This window comes from Ochotona curzoniae, unplaced genomic scaffold (genome assembly GCF_017591425.1).
Source record: "Ochotona curzoniae isolate NIBS_2020 unplaced genomic scaffold, NIBS_Ocur_1.0 contig_3819, whole genome shotgun sequence".
In the NCBI taxonomy this organism is placed as follows: Eukaryota; Metazoa; Chordata; class Mammalia; order Lagomorpha; family Ochotonidae; genus Ochotona; species Ochotona curzoniae.
The window spans coordinates 21,743,463-21,764,213 of NW_024466004.1; the positions used below are offsets into that span (position 1 = coordinate 21,743,463).

Consider the following 20,751-nt stretch of genomic DNA (forward strand, 5'->3'; position numbering starts at 1 on the left):
GGTCAGTAGCTATAATAGGAATGTGCACAGCTTCTACGTTCTGTACCTGAACGGTGATACCTTGTCTAATAACTTGTCTTCTATTATTAGTCTGGTCAAGCTGAAAGAGGGAAAGGCAAGTAGAAATGGGAGCGTTCAGACTGTAGGATGATGAAATTCCTAAGGCCCTGGGGAACTGCAGGCAAAAATTACTTTAAGATGCTTGAACTCTGCTTCTGCTTTTCTAAAGGGATTACCATGGCCTCTATGCATCTTTTTTTTTTTTAGAAGTGTCTTCCCTAACACAATTTAATATGCAGTCATTTTTGAGAGTGACTGTGTTACATGACATACCATTGATCAAGTATATTGGGAGCCTGCAGTAAATGTTTCTATTTTTCTCACTCTCTCTCTAGGGATGTCCTCCCATCCACACGATTGCAGCAGGTTAGCTGGACTGTATATTTACAATGGATAGAAATCCCAAGAAAAATACAAATTTGGGAAGATAGAAAGGCTGAAAGGATAGTTGGGGGTCCCAAAACAGAAGGGATCAGAAGAGAAACAAACAAAAAAGCACTTGGTACCACAGATGGACATATGTGCGCAGAAGTCTCGGATACAACCTCTGTGGAGGAGCAGAGGAACTAGAAGAAAAAGTGACCACCCCAGAGAAAGCTGAAGAAGCAAAATTAAAAACAAGATCTTTCCCTGGGCCAAAAACCTGGAAGTTCAGATTTCCGAATGAAACAATTACAGAAAGAACAAAACCACTTTGATTCTAGGGATTACAACATGACAAAAGCAAAAATGAATAATCAACTTCCTGCTGGTAGCTCTAGATAAAACAGAGGTCATTAGCGAACACTTTCCAACTCCACAAGACCTTCCTTACTGGAAACCAGGCCTTGTTGCTAGCAAGCTAGCTGGCTGTTTAAAAGAGTTGCACTACATGAATCTCCTAATTCCCATTTTATTTCTCCTTACTAAATCACCCATCCATCTCTTACTTCCTTTCATCCTGTAAGTCATTTGAAACTGATAGCTTTTCAGGCAGTGGTAGTATGTGTGTGATGCTATTGTAAGGAAATATACATGTGTAGTGTTTCTGATTAATTAAAAAGTGTTCTGATGAAAAATACATGTAAGAGTAACATAATTTACTTGAAAATAATTGTATATATTATTTCACTCCTGGTATAGATTTTAACAAGTGGCCAGTTTTATCGATTTAAACGTTTGACTTTATTTACTTCATCTTAATTATGGCATTGGATGTTACTCTTATTTAACATAACCTGTATCGTATTGATTTCTTTAGGACTTTATAAACAGAAGTTTAAGAGTACATGTTAGGGACCCGGCATGGTGGCGCGGTGGTTAAGGTCCTCACCTTGCACGCCCGGGATCCCATATGGGCGCCGGTTCTATCCTGGCAGCCCCGCTTCCCTTCCAGCTCCCTGCCTGTGGCCCGGGAAAGCAGCAGAGGACGGCCCAAAGCTTTGGGACCCTGCACCCGCGTGGGAGACCCGGAAGAGGCTCCTGGCTTCGGATCGGCATAGTATCGGCCCGTTGCCCTCAGTTGGGGAGTGAATCATTGGATGGAAGATCTTCCTCTCTGTCTCTCCTCTCTGTATATTGGCCTTTCCAATAAAAAAATAATAAAAATAAATCTTAAAAAAAAGAAGTACATGTTATATGAAAAGTCACATTCTGGTGTTTCTTATTTGATGTTAATACCTAACAGGTGCCATGGAAATTAGCATCCTTACTCAGTTCTGAATTCACTTTTATGCAATTTTTGTGAGTGTAATTGTTTCGCACATACAAAAAAAAAGAAGAAAAAAATCACTAGGGATTTGGTACATTCTTTTAGGCAGCTATTTAGATATAGAATAAATTGAGAGAGATGTTTATGGGAGGAAAATTGTGAGATTTGTCAGTGGACCATGAACAAGAAAACAATGACAAATTCTAATGGAGAGCTGAATTGTATTTCAGATTATTGGGGTTGTTGGAATGGAGTGGGCATTCTGTTGCCTAAACTATAGGAGAGTGAGATGGACCATATCCTTTTTTCTGTCTTCTTGTCACTCCTCATTCCTCCACTCGAGGAGAATATATTTTACATTGTCTTTCAGTCCCTCAACAGCCTAACTAGAGGGACCAAGCATGTTTAAGCCCCATAGGAGTGGCAGGAGCAGGTGAGCAGTCATTAATATGGAGTGAAAATGAGGGTTTGGAAATTCAAAAGGAGATCATACTTGAGGTGACTTCTGAGTTAATCTACAAAACAAGGCAGAGTTTGCTGCATAAATTGGGGGGAAATGAGATGCAATGAAGCACACCATCTGAAGCAAAAGGCATATCACTGTACAAAACCAGAAAAAGCACAGATGGACATGACGTGCTTAAGGAGCTGCTAAGAGCAGTGCCTATGTGGGATTTTATTGTCAGCAGCAGGAGAGGAAACAGAGAGGGGAAAAAGGGTGTGTCTGTCAGGGCTTCCTATGCTACAAGAATAACTTCCATCTCCTCCTTCCCTCCCTCCCTCCCCCGCCTTCCTCCCTCTCTCTTCCTCCCTTCCTTCTTTCCTTCCTCTGTTCTTCCTTTTCTTCCTTCCCTTCTATTTTTATAAATTTTTTTAAATAAGGGAGGTAATAATATCACAATTTTCTGAAGGAAAAAAATGAGATTTAATGAGGAAGTACCACCACAGTATAGACTTAGCACATAGAAGGTATTCAATAAACGCATGTTTATTTCCCTTTGACTGTGGTCTGGTTATAGCTTCATATATCTCATTCCCTACTTGTTTCATTAATACAAAGTGTTGGAAGTAGGTATTCCTGGCCCCATCCTGTAGCACATATCTGCTCCCAGTTAATGTTTGGGGTCAGAGAAGGCATCAAAATTTTTCCTTTCTCCTAAAGGCATAGTCCTGATTACTTTAATGCATTACTGTGATCCAAATAAATAAATGGGGAGAGTCAAGCCTGGAAGTGATGTGAAATAACTTAAAAGTATGATTTGTTGGCATCCATTTTCATGATTTATGTCATTTTCTTGTTATTCTAACAATGGGAATGTCTTAATACCACATAATAAAATAAGCAATAGCATATGAAATAACTACAAAGTGTTTTAAAATAAATTCACTCTCTAATTCTCTGTTCTGTTAGAACAATGAATAGAGATGTGGAAAAATTTTCATTTGCTAATTTAAAAAGCAACAGGTCATATTCCACATTTACATTATTATATAGACATATTCAGTGATAGACATAGTGAGAGCTTTTTCATGAACAGAATCAAAACTGTACTCATTTGTAAGCAGAACTGATGGTGAACCTTAATGAAACGAGGCTTAGGGGAGATTTTCAGACAAGGTGAGGGATCCTTAGGGATATTACCTCAGAGCTGGCGCTAAGAAGGAAGGATTCAGACGGATTACATTGTGCAAGTTGTAGGAAGGGGAGGAAAGAAACAATAGAGGATGACTCTAGATGAACAGTAGTTAAGAATAACAAGATCTGCAAAGTTAATAAAAAAAACCCTTTAGAATGCACAGAAAACAAAAACTATGTGGTTTCTCTTTGGAAAAAAAAAAGTCATGACTCAATTCTACAAATACTATTAAGCAGAGGCTTCAGAGAGGGTGTGTTGTGTGAAGGCACGCTTGGCATTACAACAATTCACAGAGGGAATCTCATGGGGGATGAGGATGAAGGGTTGCAGGCACAACAGCATCTGAACTTATAATGGAGAAAAACGGTGATTCCTTAATGGAAGCCAGCGCTTCGTCTGGATAAAGAAAGAAATAATGCTATTGCTAGATATGGAAATGATGATAAAAACTGAAAACAATGTAAAAGATAATGTCATGGATACTGTGGAAGAAAAAAGCAAAGTGGCTGAAGTAGGAGTTGCCAGATATTTCTAAGCTATGGTTATTCCAGGCTTGGAATAATGCACAACTATGACCGTGATGTGCTCAGAGCATGTGAAAATATAATGAAATGAATTTCCTGGAGCTACATATGGTGCATATTTTTATATCTCTTGAGCAAAAGGAACTGAGATTAGAAAAAGTGGCAGGTCTGGTTCTCTTTTACATACGAATCTAACAGAAGTAAGTACCAACATGTGGGAAAACTTGAATTTACCAAGATGACACTACATAGTTGCAGCAAGTGTAGAATAAACATGGAAAGTAAGGGAACATGTGGTGGGTAGTGTGGTGCATGGGTTAAGCTGCTCCTTATAAAGTCGACATTCCATTTCATTGTGCTGGTTCATGTCTCAGCTATTCTGCCTCTGATTCAGTTCCTGGCTTAGGTGCCTGGGAAACAGATGATGACTCAGGTACTTGAGCTCCTGTTACACATGGGTGACCAGGGTGGAGTTTCTGGTTCCTGGCGTGAGACTGGCTCATCTCTGGCTGTGCAGACACTTTGTTGGAATGTGAACCATCAAATGGAAGATACCTCAGATCTCGTTCTTTCTCTGCTAAGCCAATCAGTCTTAAATAATAGAAACTAAGGGTTTGTAGTTGATGGACGTGTACATGTCCCCTCCTCTTACCCATACTCAGGTTGTTCCTCTCTTAGGCCAATATTATCCCCTTGAGGTTTGCACAGCTCTTCCTCTTCTATATAAACTTGAGAAATACGAGGGAAAAGTGTTCCATATGGATAGAACTTTTTTTTGAAATATATAATTTTATTTAAAAACTATTTAAAGTAGCAAAAAAAAAAAAAAAAACCAAAAAAACACCCTGTCAAGAAAAACCAGGTAGAAAATGGTTCCTAATAAAACAGAATTTTAGGGCAACAAAAGTTTAAAAGGCCCAAGAGGAACAGTACCATTGTCAATTGAACAATGGGTAGTTACCTGCATTTTTTTTGGCATTGTTGCTCACTGAATCTGGGGTTTCCTCTGAATTCTACACAGAGCATGCACTACACAACAACTGTATCATAAAATATCTGCTTTCTACACATTTTAGGACAAGCTACCACCAGAAACAAATCAATACAAACACATCAGGGGCTGTACAGTCTCAGGACTGGGTCACACATATTACATAGAATTTTGCTAAACAAAGGAATTGACCAGGCTGTTGGCAAAGCAAATGAGGGAGAGTTTGGGACTGAAAGATTTTAAATATTAATAATTAATTCAGATATGGTATTGCATTTTCTGCAAAGGAAAACTAATACTTAGTAACACACTAGTGAATTGTATCTCCAAAATGATTAATACACTTGCAGAGTATTCAGTTAGCAGTGGAGAGCTGTGAACAGCAGACCCTGGAAACATCCCAGCCTGAGGAAGTGATGGTCTTCACCACTCCCTTTGCCACCACCTCCCTTTGCCAGAGGTCCAGAAAGAACTTGCTGTGCTTTCAAGTGTCAGCAGCAAATTTTAAGGAGCCAAAGAGGTGTCCCCAGAGGAAAGGGGGAGCAGAAAAGCGGAACATGTTCAATGTAAACTTCAGACAGTAACACGGGACATAGCTCCCATTCAAATCCCAGGGATGCGGGCGAGGCCCCTGGAGTAGCTGTTTGATTAAAAACACTGGGCGTATCTCATTCCCTCAAAAACACAATACACAGAAATTGTGGGAACAATTAGAAAAATCATCAAGGGAAACGAACAATGAAAATCGGGCTCTCCAACTCAACCAGTTCAGAGCAGAAACACCCATGTTCATCTGGGACATAATGCCTCTTGCTATTCAGCAGCGATGCAATCAGTCAATGACACCAAGCCACGTTTCAAACTCTCCCTGGGCCAAAGCCTAGGACTAGGAGAATTCAAGCAGCTCTGAAGGTAGCCAAGGGCAAACAGCGACAGAGGCACAATGAATATTACTGAAGACTCCCCTGCAAAAGAGCAAAGGCTTTTGGCAACCTCAGAGTTCACTGAGGAAGGCATTGAGAAATTGGGCGATACAGATTTCAAAATACTTGCTATAAAGCTTCTTAACAACTAGAAGCACGTAAAACAGGCATTTAAGGAATTCAAGGAACAACTCACACAGGAAATGAATCAAATGAAAGCTGATATATCAGAAAGGAAGAATCCAGTAGAGCAAATTAAAAGTACAGTGGAGAGTCTCCAAAATAGAATGAAGATGCAGAAGAAAGAATGTCAAAATTAGAAGATATTTCCTGTCACCAGAGGGAAACAAACAAAGAGCTGGATGCAGAGCTGGATCAGGCAACAAAAGTAATCAAGAATTGAAAGAAACTATTAAAAGGCCAAGTATAAGAATTATGGGACTCTCAGAAAGTACAGAAAGAGAAGCTGGGTTTAAAAATGTATTTAATGAACTATTAAGCGAAAATTTCCCTAATCTAGAGAAAGAATTGGAAAACAACATCTGGATGGGCAAGGAACTCCCAACAGAGTTGATCAAAAGCAATGTTCATCAAGACACATGATAATCAAGCTCTCTTCAGTCGAACATAAGGAAAAGATCCTGAAATGTGCATGTGAAAAAAATCAATTGACATATAAAGGAATGCCAATTAAACTCACAGGAGACCTCTCACAGGAAACTCTATAGGCCAGAAGAGAATGGAGCAACATATTCCAGATTCTACAAGCAAGACATTGTGAGCCCAGGATAATGTATCTGGCAAAGCTTTCCTTTGTCTTTGAAAATGGAATAAAATTCTTCCACAGTAAAGTTAAAAGAATATGCCTCTTCCAAAGCTGCCCTACAAGTTAAACTTATAGATGTTCTCTTGATAGAGAAGATGAATAGTGCCCACCAAAACCAAAGGGACATGTCCCAGTAAAATGACAACAGAAGACTAAATCAAGGAACAACCCATTGCTAAAAGGACAGGACCAAATTACTATCCATTTACATAACCCTGAATATAAATAGTTTAAACTCATCAATCAAACGTCATAGATTAGTAGACTGGTTTATAAAACCTGTGTATTTCTTGCCTACAGGAGACATATCTCACCAATAAACATCAGCAGAAACTATTATCTCGTGGATTTTGATTTTTTTTCTTAGTTTCATCTCTTCAAAACACTTTCTCTATAAATTCTTCATCTACTTACAGATCATACAATAGCATCATTTTCTTCAAGAAGGTTCTTGATTTTCTTTTTCATTTCTTTAGCGACACATTACTCATTCAGTAGCATGTAATTTAACTTCATGGTGTTGTTAATTTCTTTTTTTTTTCTTCCTGTTGTTGATTTTGTTTTGTGGCTTTTCATGGAAGGGGATGTATAGTAACTGTGTAACAGAGACTATTATATCTAGATGTGAGGATACAATGCAACATGCATCTCTACTTCCAGAAAGAGATGGACTCCCAATGAAACTGTTTATTGTATACTGACAATAGGATGCTGGACTCTTTGGCATTATCCATGCCCACAATGATGAACATTTGACAGTTTATGAAGAACTATGTTATTGTAATAATATAGGGAAGTCGGTGAGAAGGGAGGAGATTGGGAAGGGGGTAAGGGAAACCCCAGGGCCTATGGAACTGTACCATAAAATGATAATAAGAGGAAGAAGAAGTAAAAATTTTTAAAAAGATAGTTAAGAAAGGGGTTAGCACTGTTGTATCACAGGTTACACTGTCGCCTGCAGTACCAACATCTCATGGAGACTCTTGGAGTCTCAAGCTGCTCTACTTGCAATCCAGCTCCCTGTTAATATGCCTGGGAGTACTGTGAAGGATGAGCCAAGTGCTTGGGTCACTGCAAACAGTATTAATTTCCATGTAGGACCAGTGCAATACTCTGAACTCAGTGAATTTGCTCCCAGCTCAGTGCATGCACAGCTCACTGTTGTCCCTGCACTCTTTTTTTAAAATTAATTTATTTATATTGTTAAATCATATATACAGAGAGGAGGAGAGACAGAGAGGAAGATTTTCTGTCCAATGATTCTCTCCCCAAGTGTCCACAACAGCCGGAGCTGAGCCAAACCGAATCTAGAAGCCTGGAGCTTCATCCAGGTCTCAGACATGGGTGCAGGAACCCAAGGCTCTGGGCCATCTTCCACTGCTTTCCCAGGCCACAAGCAGGGAGCCAGGTGGGAAGAGGGGCTGACGTGATTAGAACTGACAGTCATATGGGATCCTGGCAGCATGTTCAAGGTGAGGACTTTAGCTGCAAGGCCATCGAGCCAGAGCACTTCCCTGTAGTCTTAAAGCCTTTGCTACAGTGTACAAATGGTGCCTGATATGCCACTGCTAGAGTTCTTGATCTGTTGCCCGTCAGGTCTGAAGGCCACATGGACCTATCTTGGGCCCTTCCTGTAGGATGTCATGTTGTTCTAGTAAACTGAGCCAGAAATGAGTTCACACCCAGCTCAGTGCATACACAGTCCTTTCCCTTGCCTTTGCCTCCTTTAACAAAATGGTGCCCAACACAGCTCTAGGGGTCGGACTGGACTGTGAAATCCACCCTGTTCTTGCACTACCTGTCTGCTCTGTCTCTGCTCCTGGTCAAATCAAACAGATCAACAGGATGCACAATTCTTTGCCTGGGTTTACCTCCTGAGCTCCCAGTGAATGTCCCTTCCCACCTGGTTGCTGGTGGAGTTCTGGCTGCTGCTGGTGGAGTTCAGATTGCCATTCGCTGAATGCTGCTCAGATAGCATTCACTGCAACACCACACCATTGTGTTCATTTCTTGCCTGTGTCTGTCAGTCTCCAGGTACCCCTCTGCTGTCATTCTGTCCTCTCCTATTTCCTGGAATGTGCCCTCTCTGCTTCACACTGGCTAATATTTCTCTTTTTAAACATTCCCTTACCCTATTCTGCCATCTTCATTCTCTTACCCCTTTCTTAACTATCTTAAAGAAACTAACCATTTAATAACTTGAATAACTTGGTCTTTCAAACCTCAGGTATTCTATGAACACTAAGATGTGATAGTTTGAAGTCTGGAAGAAAATTCTCAAATTTTTACCCATCCTGATATGATTGCTGAAGAAATGAACATTTTTGTTCGCTGTAAAAAATGTTGAATATGTGCATACACTGCCAAGTATGCTTCTAAAAATGCCTCAGTGCTGTGGAATTCAGTGCATCCTACTAAGGAATCTGCTGCAGCATGCTCTCCCATCCATCAGGCCTCTTGTTCTGGCAGAGCTGCACAGAAGTTCTCTAAAGAACAGGCTGGACTGATTGCTTTTTCTGTGATACTCCCCCATTCATTTTTCTTATTCTGTGCTGCCGAAGACATGTATTTCATTTTTTCAACTGCTAAAAAAGTCAAGCCATATTTATGTGCCCTTATTTTTGTTACAGTTAATAACCAAGAGCTTGAAGCAAACAAGAAATCATTTGGAATAAAATACGAGGCAACCTTTCATAATTACCACAACACAGAAGACTGACATGCTGGTGACTGACAGAAAGCTATGCACATAAAGTATTCAGGTGCATAGGTTACATTTTCAGGAGGTTGCAATGTTTTCTAGAAAATTCTATCACCGAAGGAAACATTTTTGAATATAGTCTGAAGTTGAGATTTTTAATCTACTTTTTGGTAGGATAAAAAGTGATATGTGTCTCCTTTCTGCTTTCATTTAGTTCCTGACCTCTTCACTACAATCTGATCAATCAATACTTAAACAGCATTATTAGTGAACCAGGAAAGCCTCTGTGTACGGAGTCATACAAGAATCAATAAACATATAACTATTGATTTTTCCACAAAATACTCAACATTGTCAGTGCTGCAGCTCGGGAGAGAGAAGAAACTGAAGTCAAGGATTGTCCTAAAGAAATCTAAGATTAACCTCACTGAGGGACAAGGATATCAAATTGCTGCTATTCAATACTTTTGATTTATGAAAATGTGGCTTTAAATTATTAAAAGGAATGACATGAGTACAAAATAGCACACGGACATCAAATTATGGGTTAGGCAAATGCTACTTATACTTTTCACATACAGTCTTAAGTGAGATACAGGAATTCTAGGATGCACCACAGTGAGGAAAAGAGGAAACAGATAGTCCAGGCGAGTGCAGTGACTGGGATGACGGGTCTCGGGTAGCATGAACTGCTGCTTACCCAGTCTGTCAGACTGGAAATCATCCACTCGAATTACGAAGCACAGAACTGGGAATGGAATGCTGTGGCACTGCTGCAGAAGATAGATCAAAATGGAAGGGCAGACGAGAAACACACTAAGAGAATGCACTCCTTAACTCTTGTAGCTGTATGTACTTCTACTCCCAGAATTTCATTGTTTCCCATCACTTTTGTACTTATAATTCAGTGACTTCTTTGTTGTTCCATATATGTTTTACATGCAGGGGTAGATGCTGTGTGTACCAGACATGATTGGCTTCGGTTTTGTACGATTAATTAACAAGCTTTTTAAGTGTGTGTTATTCTTCCCCTTGAATGAGTTTTAGTGTAACAGGGACCATAGATTTTTGTATTTGTTCATTCAAAAACTATTAAGTGTATACGTGATAGCCACTATTGTAATGTAAAAAGAAGTTCATCCTGTTTCATAGAGATCCACATCAAAATAAAGTAGTTTAACTGTTACCAGTAAGTCAAAGTGAGATTAATTCTTAGAATATTCTAGAAGTATTAAAAACTCCAGGAAAGAATGACCAGGAGAGAGGACAGTGTCCTGTATGAATGATGCTATGGAAACTGGATGTCCTCATGAAGAAGAATGAAATCAATTTTATCATATGCAAAAGTAAATTCAAAATGAATCAAGACCTAAATGAAGCTATTGGAGGAGAACATAAGATAAACACTTCCATATAATGGCATAGGCAATGGTGTTTTTCTTATTAGACCCTTTCAAAAGCATAGATTATAAAGCAAAAGGAGACAACATTGGAGTACACAAAGCTAAAAGGCTCTGAGTAAGAAAAGTGTCGATCTATAGAGTGAAGAGACAGTCTGCACAATAGGAAAAATATTTTAAAGTGATTCAGTCAACAAGGATTTAACAACTGAGTACACAAATAACTTAAATATAGCAATGTAAAACAAAATAACTAGTTTAAAAATGGACAGATGGGGACTGGTGTGGTGGCTTAACAGATTAATCCTCCACCCCCTGGCACCAGCATTTCATATGGGTTCTGGTTCTGGTTCTGGCTGCTCCACTTCCAATCCAGCTCCCTATTATGGTGTGTAAAAGCAATAGAGGCTGACCCATGTCCTTGGGCCCCTGCACCTATGTGGAAGACCTGCAGGAAGTTTCTGGTTCCTGGCTTTGGATCAGCTCAGCTCTGGTCACTGGCCATTTTGGAAGTGAACAAGTAGATGGAAGATTCTTTCTTTCTGATAATTGGCCTTTCATATAAAAATAAGTAAATCTTTTTTAAAAAGGCTAGCTTTAATGAAAAGAACATATGTAAAGGGTAATAGTTAAGTAGAGAAAGGGGAATTCTCATTGCACTGTTTTTGAGAATACTAATTAGTCCATTCGTTACAGAAATGTGTGTGGCAGTTCCTCAAAATACTTAACAACAGAGCCACCACATAACCAGAAATCCAAACAGTGTATATATAAAACAACTGCTTAATTAAAGCAGAGTTATTAAATCATTATATCAAGGGATACCTATGCTACATGGTTTGTTGCAGCATAATTGACAATTGTCAACATACAGAATTAATTGTATCATTAACAGATTAGTTGATAAGGAAGTGAGTCACTTATGCTGAATGGAATACCATTGAGTCACAAAATAAATTCTGTTATGTTAAGTGAAATAAAACAGATACAGGAAGATAAATGCTCTTTTTGCTCATTGAAGCTGAAAAGGCTGACTTCCTATGAGTTTAGAGTAGGTTGCTAGTCACTAAAGGAGAGGAACAGGAGGGGAAGTGAAAGAAAGAGTTGAATAATGAGCTCTGAAATACGATTACATTGGAGGGACGGATTCTAATGCTTTACAGTGTCGTAGGGTTAGTATGGTTTCTAAGAATTTATTATATATTTTCTAAAGAATTGGAGGGTAACTGTTAGAAGGTTTCCAACACAGCCATGCATGTTTGAAGAGATGGAAACATTAATTACTCTCCTTTGAAACAAAGTATTCCCACATACTGAATTATCACATTGTACCACACGACCATACATCATTATTAGATGTTGATTTAAAGACGAATGATCTTTTGAGCTGAGGAGTAAAGCACTGAAGTGTCTTGGAAGCACACAAATGAAGTGAGACTGGCAGCTGGGGACAAAACTGTCACATAATACAGCGTGCACATGTGTGCTAACACTGCTGAGTGCAGGGGAGAATACAGAAAAAGGAGATGTGTCAATGGGCAGCAACTGTCCAAATACATTTTGTATGATGCACAGGAGCTTAGGTGGTTTGGTTAGATGATGTCTGCTCATCAGCCAACATGTGTATTGGCTTGAACATCAGAATGATCCCCTGTGGCAAAGTGGAGGGTAGAAGGGGAGGAAGGCATGGCCGAGCAGGGAGACTGGAAAGCAGGCAGTTGCTGTTGGGATAGTTTGTAATGGAGAGGCTGTGTGTCAGATGATAGAAAAGGAGAAATTTACTGGTAGATAACATGGGCAGACCATGGGGTTGGATCCAACTCATAGGAAACAATAGAGAGAGGACAAGGGCCCATATTTCTCTCCACTAAGAACTGCATCTTCAACACTTACAAGAAGGCTTCCCCTAGATGCCCACATTCATCTGTCAAAATCAAGGAAAGGAGGAAATGTAGATGCCTTCTGAGTTTCTGGAAGGAGCAAAACTGCCTGTACTAGTGATTAACAGAGGGAACACAATCTATTTTTCTATGAAACACGGTGAGACATACTAGCATATTTTAAAAATATGTGGACAATGTAATGAAAAATACATTTATTTTGTTGCCAATCTTCCCCCTAAATTGATGCATAACTTTCTTGTAATAAGAATCTCCATTCCCCTAACCTCCCCCTTTGTGAAAGGCTTATCTATTTTTGTTGGATATGCAGATATACAGAGAGAAGGGGATACAGAGAGAAAGATCTTTTGTTCACTGGTTGACTTCTCAAGTGGCCGCAGTGCCTGGAGCTGAGTAAATCCGAAGCCAGGAGCCAGGAGCTTCTTCTGGGTCTCCCACATGGGTACAGGGTTCCAAGGCTTTGGGCTGTTGACAACTGCATTTCCAGGCCACAGAGAAGCAGACAGAAAGAGGAGCATCCAGGACACAAACTGGCACTCAAATGGGATCCTGGCGCATGTTAAGCGGATTTTAGCAGGCCCTCCATGGCCTTTTTGAATCCATCCTATGTCTATGGATTTACACTTTTTTTATAGCAAAACACACACACATACACACACACATACACACACACGTATCCTTTAATTCTCTTTCCATAAGCTTTTGTTTCTAGAAGAACTAAACCTCAAGACATACAGTACCAAGGAATAGGGGTAGGAAGAGCAGGGAAGATTGGGAAGAAAATGCCAAGCAAGACAGCAGAAGTGGAAACAACATGATTACGATAGTTTAAAACTACAAATTTGGGGGGGGCACGGGTATTTTTAAAACTAGAATATTTGACAGGTTAACTTGCACTGAAAGTTTAAGGGGAACAAAGTTTAGCAAAAATAAATTTTCAGCTTTGGGAGAACACAGCATATGGAATGGTGAGTTTAGTTGTAACAACCACCATGCAGCTTACAGACCCACATTACTAAACAATAACACCGAAATGTAGATTTAAGTGATTCATTCCTTATAGACAGTGGACAACCTCAAACTGTATGAGTAATATTGATAATTATAGTACGTTTTAAGGTAATATGTATCTGTTGAGTAATAACTTTATATTGTATAATACTATGGCTCCTATCACATTAGCCCGTTCTGTATGTATCATAATCTAGGTGAGCCCCAGTACTCTCCAGTGAATGCTGGCAAACACTGGCAGAGGAATGGGTGCTTGGCGCAGCCGAGGAAGGCTCCACTAGCATTCTCGTGACCCAAACTGGAGCACCCAAGTTCAAGTTTTCCAGTTTTGGCTTTTCTAATTTCAGCTTCCAGCTAGTGGGCTTCCTGGCAGGCAGCAGGGATGGCTCAAGTTATTTGGTCCCTGTCTTCTAGGTGGGAGGACCAGATCAAGCTGCTGGCACCTGTCTTTGGTCTGGACCAGCTCTGGCTATTAGGGGCACTTAGGGAATGATTTAGTGGGCAAAAGAGTTCTTTTTCTATTCTTGTTTTTCCATTTTTTTAAATAAAATGAAAGTTTGAAAAATTGGTTATATAACAAGCATTAAAGAAGCTTGATAAAATTGTAGTTTTTGGGTTTTTGGTTGAAAAGGGCCTGGGTTTTATCATGCATGCTCATGTGATTCTGAAACAGATATACATAGAGGGAAAAAACTCTTGAGATGTCGGCATTTGAAAAAAACTGATGTGATGGCTCCCTCATGTGGCACAATGTGGAATTGTTCTGCATTTTACATTTTCAGCATTTATCCACATTTTATTATAAACATTTGTAAAAACATGCTGCAAACATAAACACCAAAGTACAGATTTTTTTAATTTTGAAGGAGTCTATCTAAAGGCTTCTGAAGAGTTGTTTGGTAGCAGTCTCACAGGTCAGTGTTTCCCCTCTGCTTGGGTGTACTGCTTGTGGATTGTGTAGAGTTTAGAAGATGATTTTAAGGGTTGGTGCAATGGCTCAATTGGCTACTTTTCTGCCTGAAAGCACCAGTATCCTATACAGGTTCCTGCCTGTGGTCTGGGAAAGCAATAAAAGATAGTCCACTCTGGTTTCTCTTCAGAGCGAATAAACCTTTTGCCTTTTACTAAAAGACAGTCCAAAGCCTTGGAACCCTCTATGTAAATGGAAGACTTGGAGAGCTCCTGACTCTTGGTTTCAGCTCAGCTCAGCTCCAGATGTTGCGGATCATTTCGGGGAGGGAACCAGTGGATGGAAGATCTTGTTCCGTGTCGTTCCTTCTCTCGGTAAATCTGCCTTCCCAATAATAAAGCAAAAAGATCAAGATTCTGCAATCTCAAGCTTTACAGTGTTTTTTTAATTTAGAAGTTTATGACTGATAAATATATGAGGGCTGTTTTGAGTAAGGAATTAACACTTGAAACTCCTTTTTATCCTTCTTCTTTCCCTGCTTCCCAGAAGTCATTTAAGAGGTAGTTATTAAAACCATTGTAATACATTATGGGTAATACTGAGATAGCTGATATCACATCTGTACGAGGGAGCAGGGAAATGTAGACTTCTATATCAACCAAGGCTTGTAACAAAATGCCAAGTGCAAATGCAAGTACAAGTGCATGGCACAAGGAGAGATGAACAGAAGGCTTGGCAGGAGGTAGCCTTGGGGAAATACTAATGGAGGACATAGCATTTAAACTGGGAATCCCTAAGAACGCTTTTTGAAGCTCTGTGTCGCAGGCATTGGAGCATGCTGGGTGCGGTTGCCACTTAGGGTGCCCACACACCAGACGGCTACTCTTCTGAGCCAGCTCCTTGACAGACAATACCTCCATTACTTGAGTTCCTGATACCCCTGGGAAACCTGGATGGAGTCCTGGCTCCTGGCTTTGGTTTGGCCCAGCCTGGTCTGTTGTGGCTATCTGAGGGGTGAAAGTGCCTCTCCCTGTGTCACTCTGCCTTTCAAATAAATAAAACTTTTGTAAGGATTTTAAAAGAAAGCATCTTTGGGCAACTGTGGTGCTGTCTTACACATCAGACGGTTCTTACTGTGTTTCTTTTATTCATTTGCTCAGTATTGATTATGGGTCAGGCACGCTGCTAAATGTGAGCATACAACATCGGATAGGGGTTATTTCATTTTTGGAGCCATTGATCCAGTTGTAAGCACAGACAAAAATATTTCATAAACACAAATGAAAGAATTATAAATTGGAGGAAGGGCTGGGGAAGAAGTCAGAAGCTGAGGTAGAGCGAGGTAGACAGGGGAGGGTAAGGCTGCTTGTGTGACTGTGGCAGAGGAAGAGCTGCAAAAATAAAAGCTAGCGTGTTGACTGAATCCAAACACTATTTTAAGTTTTTTGTTTCTTCTAGCTAGTAGGTATGTGGTCCTCTCAACTCTCTCAGCTATTTTATTGTTATAATGTCCATTTAATAGTTCGGAAGACTGAAGGCATGGTCACATGCAATTATTGCATGTACTTAACTTGTAAGTGGCTGACATTGGGTCTAGGCCTACAATGCTAATACTCCCCTGATCATTATTACAGTCATTTGCTGTCAAAGGAGAGGAAAGAAAATGCAGCAAAGCACTTGACAGTGAAAGCGATGGAAGAAGGCCTCTGGATCCACAGCACAAAGGTGGGGAGAGTGACCCGAGTCCCTTCAGGGAGAGAGTATGAGCTCCTGCAGCTACTTTGAACATGTGGCTAAGAGCTTTCATTCTGTGTGCAATGAAAGTCACCTGCAGGTTTTAAATGAATCAGACATTCGCCAGGAAACCTTTAAGGAAAGTAACTGGGTTGGGTGTTTGGCTAAGATGCCGTTTGGCTTCCTGCTGCAGCATACGTTGGAAGGTGGCAAGTGATGCTCAAGCAGCTGGAGTCCTACGTGGGAGATCTGAATTGAGCTCCTGGCTCCTGGCTCTGGCCTGGTCCAGCTCTAAAGGATGTTCAGGGAATGAGCCTGATGGGAGATTTTTGAATTTTCAAAAGATTTATCTATTTATTCTAAAGGCAGCTTTATAGAGAGAATGAAAGGGAGAAAAGAGAGATTTCGTCTGTTGGTTCACTCCCTAAATGGCCACAACAGCCAGAGCTGATCTGTTCTGAAGCCAGGAGCTCCTTCCAGGTCTTCCATGTGGGTGCTGGGTCCTAAGGATTTGGACCATTCTCCATAGCTTTTCTAGAACATGAGCAGGAATCTGGGTTGGGAGTGGAGCAGCCAGGACACAAACCGGTGCCCATCTGGGACGCTGGCACTGCAGGCAGAAGATTAAACCACCATGCCATCCCCTAATATAGTAAATATTTTAAAAAGAGGCAAAGAGGATTATTCTTGCTGAAGTGTATCATGTGGAGAATGAATTTCAGAATTTCAGGCAGGATAGTCAGGGGTGACGCCCATTAGGAGATGGACATTATGAAGCATTCCCTGTGATGAACACATCACCCAATACTTGGGGTGTGGGCTTCCCTCAGACTTGCATTAACCCAGATAAATGACTTTGGTATTTGGAAACAGTCACAAAATGAGTATAAAACAAAACCGGAATATGTTATTTACCTTTGCTTAGTACAACCACTGAACACTGGAAGGCCTTTCTCTGCTGGTATAGCATATTGGATTCACAGATAATAACACTGAGCTCAGAAGAGGTGAATGTTGCAGACCAACTACTTGCATTCTTGCCCCTTTAATTTAGACTGGGTTTTCTTTGAGGTCAACCACCATTACTAGTTTAAAACACACTGTAAAATGACATTTTTCTTTTAATGACAATTTCCCTTCTGCCCTTATGTACGGAAACAGACACAGAGAAAAGGACAGGCCAGTCAACATGAACCAGGGTTTCAGGAAAGGGTCAGGGAGCTGCAGAACACTTTGGGCTATAAGGAATATGCTTGAGGCAGGACACAGGACGAAGCTGCATCTAGGCAAAGCTTTTCTACCTCCACAGCCAATCAGCAGGTCCCTGAAGAATTGCTCAAATATTCTTAAAGAAGAGAGACTAGTTCAAGAGGGTTCAGTGAATCTTACCGTGGCCTTTCTGTCCAGTAAAAAACATGAGGTTATTTTGCAGTGCTGAGTGGTTGTTTGCCAGCTGAAACTTCAAGCGGAATTCATAATTGAAGCTGATGTCTGAGATCCGTGAATAAGCCAGGAACGAAGTGTATCCCGAGGCATCTGTGCCACTGAACCTTGGCTGAGTGATATTAATAGCTGTGGAAAAATCCAAACCAGTTATAAGAAACCCGTTCATATAGTTGTAAAAGGAGAGTTGTATTTTGCTGTTGCATTTGGCTGGCTAATCTCTTTATTATCATATTAGTTATACCTAAGTGCCCCTTAGCATTCAGCAACCACATGACTCCACAGGGAATTTCAAAATCTGAACTAAGCAAGTACAGTGTTTTAAGATGCCGTATAGAACCCCTTCACTCATATACCATTTATCCCATATTGAAGAATTTATTTATAAGGCAAAACCTTTAATTTGTGCAATAGAAAGGATCACTGGCAGCCAAAATGCTTCCTCAGGCGTTTTATAAACATGACTTGGAGAGGAGCTCATAGCTTGGAACACATGGTTTTTCTGGGCCTGGGCCTTTTATATGAACCTTTTATATACAGGTCAAGAAGCAGGTGAGGGGATTGGTCAGTTTCCATCATCATGTACTGAATGAAAAGAATATTAAGTAAAAATAATTGTCTAAAAGAAATGTTCTTCTGTACTTTATTGAGATTCTTGTTAAACAATGAATGTATGCGTTTTAATGATTCTAAACCTAGAAATGATCAGAAGTTCAAGTGCCAGTGTGAATAAAATATAATTCAGTGGAAGTGCTATTAGCTATCTGTTCTCTCCCTTTCCCTCCAGTCTTGTGTGCAACTTTTCTCTTTCATTTTTCTGTTTTCAAAAGTAACCTCAATTGGTCTTTTTTTTTTCCTCTCCCAAGAGGATCACAGGAAACAGAAGGCTTGGATGGCAGGGTCTGACCTGTCTCTTTTGGGCAGATCCCCCAGATGAAGGAGTTCTGGGGTTTGTGCAGTGGGTGTGGGGGACACAAAGGCATGAAGGGAACCGTTTGCTGCATGCAGGGCCCTGTGGATGTCTCTATAACCACCTGAAGGTGGGTCCACCTCCCTTTGCATGGACACCTGATGACCCTGCTGAGAATGTTGTAATCTATTCAGGCATTGCAGCATTGGTTTTTACTATCAATGTGTGCTTGGAAGTTGACGTTACTGCTAAGGTCTTGCAAAAAGGCCTTTTACAATTCATGCTGTTTCTGTCTCTGCTGTCCCCATTGACCTTATGCTAATCAAGATTCTATCCTTGATCTTTAGGTTCCCCTCTTTTTTTGTGATGCATTTCTTCCCTTAACTGATTCAAGATTAAGTTGTACAATGAGGATTGTAATAGGGATGTGTTACTGATTGATATGCACCATCTATTGAGAACTTCTTTGAGAACTTTAAGGTGAAACAAATGGCAGAATTATCCTTAGCAACACCCACTTGACCTTGACATAAAAAGTCTGTGCCAGAGCGTGACAGCTTCTGTATAACTAAAGAGGAGAGCTTTCTTGCATTGTCTATTATGATTCTGAAATTGGTCAATTTCTTTTCTCCTTACGCCTACTCCAGGCACCCTTCACGAGTTCCGAACTCAGCTGGAGCTGGAGCCGGCATCTATTTTTGCTTGATGGGGATAGCTTGATGGAGGACAAGCTAGTTTCTGTTACCTTACATTGCTTCCTTCTTAAAAGACATTGGACCTCCTGGGAATTTATAAAATTAGAAATTTTAGAAGCTTTAAGAAATACTCCAAGTCCTGCCCTAGCAGCAAGAGAAAGAAGAATTTGAATCCTCCAAGCTTTGCAGGCTGAGGCCTGCTTGCTCTCTCAGGCCACTCCACAGCCTTGGCTGCATGGTAGCCAACATGCCAAAGGTGGATCTTCTTGTCCCTACCAGAATGACATCGTTATTCTATGAGCTCAAGCTTTCAGTCATGTATCATTGGTTGGTCCCTAAATGACCTTGCAGTGACAGAGAACACTTGCCTGTATACCAGGATGAAAATTAAAGCAAAAATATCCAGAGAGCGAATGAATAAATTGAGAGACAACTGTCACAAGTCACAATCACCAACTACACCACAAAATCTAAACAGACTTCAATTAAGGAAAACATTTAATTTGAATTCAGCACATATTTCAAGATTTTAAGTAAGGAAAATGACTTTGGAATAATGAATGACAATAATTTACACCTGTCGACTTGATTTACAGATTTTAATTATACTTGGCTGATTAATACATATCCCACATGTATGTGCTTGTACTCCCAGGTCCTGTGCTGGATGCTGACAGCACAAAGATGAGAAAGTACAGTATCTGCCCTCAAGGAACCTGTGTGAAGTGAGTTATTCAACGGACCTGGATTGATAGCTGAGGGCTTGGCTGCTGCTGCAGCAGTTCACCCGGCTGAAGAGGAAGGCCACTGCAAGCCGAGGAAACAGCAGGCAAAAAAATCACAACTGGTGTTTTTCATTCTAAGTTCATATCAGTCAGACCTAGACACAATTCAGGCATTCAATATAACCAGTACATGATGGGTAGCTAGGCTATTGCACAGGGTAGCCCTGGAGTGAATAAGGGATGCTGAGCAGGTAACAGAGTCATTCCTGGAGCAGAGTTCTTCTCAATGGTCATAGTTACTCTAAAACCTCAAATGTGCTTCTTTTGAATGCCACAAAATTGCCTCATTATTTCTGACTGGATACTGGATTAATAATGCATTACTGTTAATTAAGCCCTTAAATATAATGCTGTTACTATTTTCAGTGAGGCACACAAAATTTCTCTTTATAATTCTGCATTTAAGCTTATCTTATCAGAAATTCTTGATCTCATCAAAGATTTCTTTGTGACAAAAAGCAGTTCAAAAAAACTTGTGATTATTGTGAAACTATTCAAGGATTGAGGAGAAAAAACAGATCACATGGCTCTTTTTCATTTCTTTGCCCTCGCTATACTTTATTCCCCTCTGCATTCATCCTAAACTTCCCACGCTCCTTGAATTCCCTGA

At 40.3% G+C, this 20,751-nt stretch overlaps 1 protein-coding gene and 1 pseudogene across 1 annotated transcript in view; one reads left to right on the plus strand and one right to left on the minus strand.

Annotated features, from left to right (window-relative positions):
* Positions 1-20,751, minus strand: part of EYS (eyes shut homolog) — a 1,254,974-nt gene that overhangs the window by 55,604 nt on the left and 1,178,619 nt on the right. The window contains 1 exon segment of the mRNA XM_040983150.1: positions 17,698-17,880. Coding sequence (XP_040839084.1) covers positions 17,698-17,880 — 183 coding nt within the window.
* LOC121158312 lies at positions 512-1,006 on the plus strand (annotated as a pseudogene).